This window comes from Xiphias gladius, chromosome 20, assembly GCF_016859285.1.
Source record: "Xiphias gladius isolate SHS-SW01 ecotype Sanya breed wild chromosome 20, ASM1685928v1, whole genome shotgun sequence".
Lineage (NCBI taxonomy): Eukaryota > Metazoa > Chordata > Actinopteri > Istiophoriformes > Xiphiidae > Xiphias > Xiphias gladius.
The window spans coordinates 17,078,991-17,086,527 of NC_053419.1; the positions used below are offsets into that span (position 1 = coordinate 17,078,991).

A 7,537-nucleotide genomic window follows, 5' to 3' on the forward strand; every position below is an offset into this window, starting at 1 on the left:
TCTTCGTCTGCTCGAGTCTCGACCAACTGACGGCAGACCACCGGCGGCTGACCACACTACCGCCCCCCCGTGTCACGGAGTGGGGACGGTCATCGTCAAGGTTTTTATTCATCCATCTTTAATTTTTCTTCTATTTTCCATTCCAGGCCGGACGCCTGCCTGACACAGACACAGTCCGGTTTATGTGTCAACGCGTCTGCATCCTCTGCACGGCTTCCTGGCCCGTGGTTTTCTGGTTTCATGAAGCCCCGATGCATGACCAGACCCGAGTATTTCCGGGGCCCCCAACCCCATATCCTTAAACCTATATTAAGATAATTAAAAAAATAAAAATAAAAGGAACCCAAATTCAGCCAATAAAACAACGACTCCATTCAGCATACCTTTATTGGATGTAAATATGTGTTTATTATTCTAGCGGCAGACTATAATAAACAGGGAAAGACAAAAACGGGCTACCTAAAGGGCCAATCCACTGATTTAGGTTTAACATGAAGGGCAGTTTACTTGTCACGAGGTTCACTACTCGGCCTGTGATAACAGACGCATCACGACGTCCCTCTGTGGCTCTGGACGGAGCATTGTCAGGTCTGAGAAAATAACCTTGACGACGCCGCATTGTGGGAAAAGTGGGAGCCAGTGTGTTTTTTGGACCTTGACCCACAGTCGGGACTAAAGATCGGGATATCTCAGGCCCTCTGCTTCATCAATTCTTTGTTTTCTTTTTTCTTTTTTTCTTTTTTAGTCTTGCGAGTCGCGCAAGTTTGAGGCACTGCACTGCTAAATTGCTGAAGTACCCCTTTAAAGCACTTTGCATTTGTGATTCGCTTGTGTTTGTTATTTTAAGATGATTTGTCTCTTTTATACCCTAATAGCATTGTATTTTTCCCGTATTACCAATCAATTAATCAATTTTACTCTTTTTTTTTTTTTAAATGGAGGAAAAATGAAAGACAAAATCAACAACTACAGGTCAGGCTCTTCTGGGAAACTTTAAAATACTCCCAATTTAAATAGTGGTTTAAACTGCTGTTGCATCATTTGGTGGCATGGTTAATTTTTAGTCAGTTCCTTCTTCTTTGTTACAGAATTCGATAATAATAATAATAATATGACAAGAGACTAATCTAGGGTTTTATATTTAAAACATAATTTACAGGTGTCTGTCCATGTAGGCTAATCCATAATTTCATGCTCTTTTCTTCTTTTTGCTTCTCAGCCAGAGTTTATGTTAAATAAACGCCTTTTACGTCTCATCTCATTTTTCACCTTTAAAGTTAAGAATTTTTAATTTCACACAATCTTAATTCAAGAAATGTACTTAATTAATTTTCACGCGAGCCCTCCAGATTGCTTCGCTGAGCCAAACATCGATTTATCTTCTACTGTGCTAAATATCGTGAGTGTGATTTCCCATCATAGGACGTTGTGACTGAAAACATCTGGGCACTAGAGTGAGTTCTTCAAAGCCGGACCAGTCACGACAAACCTGTCGGAGGTTTGGGGGTTCCGTCACTCACACAAAAACAAACCCAAGATAATTTATGACATCAGGTCGCACGGATTTCAATTCCTGGATGGCGGTTCAGAGTTAATCCCACTTCCAAGCCGGATTTCTAAAAAGGGGGCTGACTGGCAGAAGGGACGACAACACCGGAATGAGGAAATTGACGAGGGCAAACCATGTGCAAAACAAAGTTGTCCATCGCTGATAACCGTGCAACCTGATGAACCGGAGGTCACTCCGCTCGAGTCTCCCAGAGGCGACCCGCTTCTCTGCCTCTCCCCGAACAAGCGCTCACCCAAATGACAGCCGCCTTCCGCAAGCCCCCCGGACTCTCCCTGCATCCAGTGATGTCCTTTCTCCTCTTCACGGCCCTGTCTTCACTTCTCGTGCGAGATGCTGAGGCGTGGGGCGCCAATGTCAAGTACGCGGTGAACTGCCCCGACAGATGCAACGCGGAGCGCTGCGGCGGGACACAGCGGTGCGCACGGACGGTCCTGGACGACTGCGGCTGTTGCCAGGTCTGTGCCGCCGGCAGAGGGGAGCACTGTTACCGCACGGTGTCGGGGATGCACGGGGCGAAGTGCGGACCAGGATTATTCTGCGAGTTCTACAAAGACGAAGACGACTATGGTGACGAATACGGAATTTGCAAAGGTATATTCCCATTAAATAGCCTATTTGAAAATCTTGCTGCTGTCTCCGCGTGCTGCATTTCGAATAGACTGATGCTCTGCTGCACCAAATCCAGTATCCCATGATGTTATTTCAGTCTTTTAGGCTGTATTTCATTAATTATGACAATAAATAGCACCACTGCCATATAGCCAATCTTTATAGAGGCACACGTGCAGACCTGTGCATCCCTGCTTCAAATATGAATTGGTTATTTAACTTGATGATTTGTCCATTATCTTTTCTACCATCTGAGGCTTTGAGTTAAAGCACTGAAACATCAGTGCTGCTGCTGCTGATCACTGATCAGTTGATCACTGATTCTCATGTTGACTCTGTATATGAGTCTGTAACACTAACTAACTAAGAAGTGAGACCCGTATCAGAGCCATTCAGGCACAGAAATCTTTTCCCCTGTCTATTCTTTGTTCTAAATTTTTAAGTTTTTTTTTTTTTTTTTTTTCTTCTTTACAGACTGTATGTATGGAACCTATGGGATTGAGTGCCGCAAGACATGCAACTGCAAAGGGGGCATTTGTGACAGGGAGACAGGAACTTGTCTCAAATTCTTTGCCAAAATCGCCAGCAAGCTCAAGACTGAGCCACAAGCAGGTAAAAATTAGTGAGACTTCTTAAAATACCGCTTTTTTAAAATCGTTTGTATCATTACTAAATTTCCCAGTGGGCCGGTAGTCGTCAAATGTCTCACCAAGAGGACTAAATTAAGTGTTGAAAAGACACCCGGGGTGTGAGATTCCACGGTTCCATGGACTGAAGCATTAATGATTTCTTTCCCTTATATTTCCAGGGGGAGAGGTGGGCTCAGGAGAGGTCAGCAATACCCAGAACACAGATCAACACAGAGACGGATCCACTGCTCCAAAGCGGCTCAGCCCTCGCTGACAAGTGCTGACAAGACTGAATCTATTCAGTGTAAATGTAGCATTAACTTATAAATGAGCTGAAAGATATATTTTATTATGTTAAATGATAAAAAAGACTTTTTTACAGCATTTTGAAGTTTTTATTTGGTTTATTAGGTCCTTGTTTGACACCATCATCTTTTCTAATGAAATATTCAGACTATGTAATTATCTTTTAAAGTCTCTATGTCTCTTTTATTGTTCTTTATTTGTATGTAGAGTAAATTAACTAAAATTATCCACTTCCCATTAGCTTCAGTGTAGATCTGATTCTCTCATTTAGTGTGCCTTCGTACATTATTGTTGAAGAAGTGAGAGTCAATGTCACGAGAAAGGGCAATGCGTTTATTTTCAAACTGGATAAAGCAATGTTTTGAAGTTCTCCATGGTGATATTTTATTTGTACTGTATATACGGGAAATATGTATATGACACCAGCCAATGTAAAGAATGCTCTTAACATTAAACCAAAGTTACCACTGACTGTTGTCATTTGATTTTCATTGCCCAGTTAATTTTATGAGCTGAGCATCATTTCGTACACTGACTGCATCATCACACAACCATGACTAAAAAACATTCAGTGGTTTTATGACGTTGTCAGTCACAATCTAGCTCGTTGCAGATTTATATTTCAGGCAAAAGTAAATGCCACCTAACTAACTGCAGTATAAAATCTATAGACGGAATTTAATATACTATCCTGTGACTGAAACATCCCGTGACAGGGTAGCTAAACAAACAAATGCTATAAAATAAAAGATACATAACCCACAATCACCAAATGAGAAGGACAAATAACGATCAAATGACCATGGGCAAAGTACATTACGTAAATTGGAAAAGTAAAGCAAAAGATGAAAAGATAAGTTTTCTTCTGACTATTTCCTCAGTGCATTATTGAAACACTGTGAGCACCTATCACAGCTTCCTGCCCTTTCTGGGACTGTCGCTGTCGGCCTTACAGATCTGGATTTGGAAAGTCTGAAACCTCCCAAACTGTGTGGTCTCCCAAGTCCAGGCCTGGGCTTGGGAGGGGGATGACAAAAGTATTGAAAGACTCCAGTGTTGTCTTGGCTGTACACTTCAGTCTACTGTCATATGGCCGCAAACAATGGCGTGATGCCAAGATCCAAGACCAGCGCTCTCACGCACTCAGGGTTTGTATTATCTAGGTGAAGAGTGGTTACCTGTATTTCACCTCTCTGTAGCCTCTCTACTCTAAGTAGAGACAGTAGTCGCATAAATGCTGCAGAGACTGATGTCTATCAGGCAGATTCTCTCTTTGCAGGGGAGCTACAAATCTCTGTTACAGTGGGACACAGAAATTAATATAAATTATAAGATTATCGGTAATTGTATTCATGTGGAGGCTGGGGCACTTCTGGACCATGTTGGAATAAAAGTTCTTACTTAAACATCTTTGGGATTGTGTTTTTTTTGTTGTATTTTGTTTTGTTTTGTTTTTTTTTTGTTTTTTGTTCCATGATTAAAGGCAAATAAACTGCCGGCTGACTTTGAGTGATAGTCCTGAAGACTGAGGAGGATCTCCGACATGCAAAGTTTAGGACTTGTGTGTGAAATTTATGCAGGATTTCTAGAAGAATTTGAAACATCTACATGTTGCAGAGACACCTTGCACCTTTGAAAATTGGGTGGACCCAGAAACTGTAGTAAATTAAATTCTGAATAGGATTTCTATGAAAAGAGAGGGGGAGATATTTATATTCTCAGGATAACATTATTTATGGGAGGTGGAAAAATTGCAAAAATGCTAAGAAGTCTGGATAGAAGTATGTCTTTGGAGGAAAAGGAATTCTTGTTTCCCATGATGATATGAGTAAGTATATCCAAACACAGGAGCAGAAATGGTTATTGGTGCTGAGAATCGTTCAGGAATCCTTGTCAGGCATCCTTGTGGAACGCCCTACTTTCTCAGCTTCCACAAATGGCAAAATATTCTTTCTTCCCATGCAAAAAACCTCTCAGTCATGGAAAAATACTTTTACCACTAATAGAATAAAAACTGAAGAGCAAAAACAGGGGTTTAAAGGCTTTACAAATGAGAGTGTCATTTGTGAAAATTCTCTCACTGGTGGGAGAGAATTTGGAGACGTCTTTGGAGCTATATGGAGAATTTTTTCTCAACGTGGCTTTGCCTATAAAGCTGTATTGAAACAGATGAGCCAAGAGGAGAGACTTACATTAGTCAACATGGGAAAAAAATATAGAAATTATAGAAATAGAAATTACTTAAATTTTGAGACAATTCTCAAGATCTTTCTTGGGAAATGCATATGATAGAATTTCCTTACTGGAGGAAAACATTTATTCAATCTTGACCCACTCATGACCTATTCATGACCCATTCAGGTCTTTCAGCTCTTCTCTCAATCCTGAGAATTTCAGTTTATGCAGTAGAACTGAACTGAATCATTTTCCTGAGAGAGTAGACCCAGATATCTTCATTTTGTACGTGAGTGGCACACCAATATCCAATGGCACTTAGCCTAAGAATAAAATAATTTTAAAATAAAATAAAATAAAATTTCATTAAATTTGATTAAAATTTCAAAATAATCCTGTCCCCGTTAAATATATCTCTTATTAGCCTCACCTCTGACTCTTACTGGTACAAAAATGTTTTCCAGTATTCAGCTTGTTTATTTCCTGTGCTTCCTGACACCTGTGAAAATGGCCCTTCTTCCTGTTGTTGTTGTGTCTGTCCAGGACAGGAATTTAAAAGCAAGGATTTTTTTCAAGTGACACTCCAAAAGCTTGGAATTTCTAAGTGACACACAACTGCAGAGGCCTTATCCTCTTGTTGGTAGTTAGAAGGGGACACTTCCTATCTAATTTATTCAATTATGATTTAAATGAAAGCTCAACACCTAAACACCACTCAACAAACACACTGTCTCTGAGACAAATTTTGAAATAGGGTTAACTTGTATGTATTAATCAGGTTAATATGAGTGACAAAGAGTTATTCTATAACTCTACATTATAGTTTTAAGTCATGTTTTCGGTAAAAAAAAAAAATTGGAATCGAAAAATTACAAATATAAATGTTACAAGAGGGACTAAAAAAATCTGCAGGATCAAACTTAGAATTAATGTAGTTCTGAATCTAAACCAGAGCAATAATGCATATTAATGTATAGCGAAATTTATTTCCCAGTCTTCACAATTTTGTATGATCACACAACTGTCAAATTGATAAAGAGTAAAGTTCCCTGCAAGACATGAACTCACTACAGGGATGTATCTCCTCAATCCAAGGACAAAGTGACGTGCACGCGCGCATGCACATACACACACAGACGCGGCGATACAGGTATGGGAGCAGGAGTGTTCTTAGTGCTCAGACTTGAATGTTCCTCTCATTCCCCTGAGAACCGACAGGCCGAGGCCTCGCAACCAAACAAAGGACCCTGGAAAATAACAGGAAAGCGTTGGTGAGAAATACTCTTTATCTGACTCCCTGAACACGTCACTGCCGCCTCTGCAGAAACAAAGGTGCGTGAACGGAGTAGTAAATAACACTGATTTACTGCAAATAGATGTTCTGGTATTTACAGTTTGGCCCTGCCTCAACAGGTTGTTTATTGTAGCTGCAGAATGACAAGGCTTATTGGAGACAACACATAGACACCGTGAACGAGGAAATTAAGTGATACGATTGATTACATTGACAGCAGATATCGAAACTGGGGCTTATGAAAAGTAACAAGAAGCCCTCTAGGTCCCTCACCGCGGCGTCACTAGATTCAACAAGTGGAACCCAGTCTGATTATTGAAATTCTGTGGCTCTTTCATCCCAGGGTTTCCCCCTACTTTTTCTCTTTGTCTTTTTTTTTTTTTTTTTTTTTTTTTAATAGTTCTCAGAAACATTTCGCAGTTAACTGGCACTGGCCAGACAAGCAGCCGTAGCCCTGACCTCATCGACCCGACAGGCTGCTGACCCCTGGAGGGATTGTCTTTTTCTTGACAATGTGACGTCAGAGGGAACATTTTCCAGCGGGTTTTTTTTTTTTTCTTTTTTAATAATGGCTGACCCCACAAGATTATGGATAGTTTTTTTTTTAATGTTAGTTTTAGAAGCCAGCCAAAAAAATAAATCAAAATATTGCATAACTGTCAGGTAGTCTCTTGATGTAATTGTACTACTTTGAGTGTGGTTTCCTGTTACATGATTGGTGGAATCATATTTTGGTCATTTTGGTCATAATTAGTTGGAGTATTTTGTTTGGCTTACAAATTCCCTCCTACTGATTGACATTTTGTCCTTTTTCTGCTACTCTCCCTGCGCCAGAAGTAAAGTCACCGGGCCTTAGGGACACCATATTATTACACAAGAAGTTGGAAAAATTACTTTGAGATTCTGGTCCGTGTTGACATGAATCGTGCATCACATCATTTCTGCAGATTTGTC

The 7,537-nt window shown here is 40.3% G+C and overlaps 1 protein-coding gene across 1 annotated transcript; it reads left to right on the forward strand.

Annotated features, from left to right (window-relative positions):
* Positions 1 to 1,760: 1,760 nt before the first annotated feature.
* esm1 (endothelial cell-specific molecule 1) lies at positions 1,761 to 3,529 on the forward strand. Its single transcript, XM_040157943.1, has 3 exons — positions 1,761 to 2,161; positions 2,654 to 2,791; positions 2,988 to 3,529. Exons 1-3 carry the CDS (start codon positions 1,807 to 1,809, stop codon positions 3,080 to 3,082), a joined length of 588 nt encoding a protein of 195 aa, XP_040013877.1. The 5' UTR covers positions 1,761 to 1,806; the 3' UTR covers positions 3,083 to 3,529.
* Positions 3,530 to 7,537: the final 4,008 nt, after the last annotated feature.

Bases quoted from the DNA above. Each gene is read 5' to 3' on its own strand.
- esm1 (XM_040157943.1), top strand. From the start codon at position 1,807: ATGACAGCCGCCTTCCGCAAGCCCCCCGGACTCTCCCTGCATCCAGTG. The intron at 2,162-2,653 runs GTATATTCCCAT...TCTTCTTTACAG, and splicing joins CGAATACGGAATTTGCAAAG to ACTGTATGTATGGAACCTAT. The intron at 2,792-2,987 runs GTAAAAATTAGT...TTATATTTCCAG, and splicing joins CAAGACTGAGCCACAAGCAG to GGGGAGAGGTGGGCTCAGGA.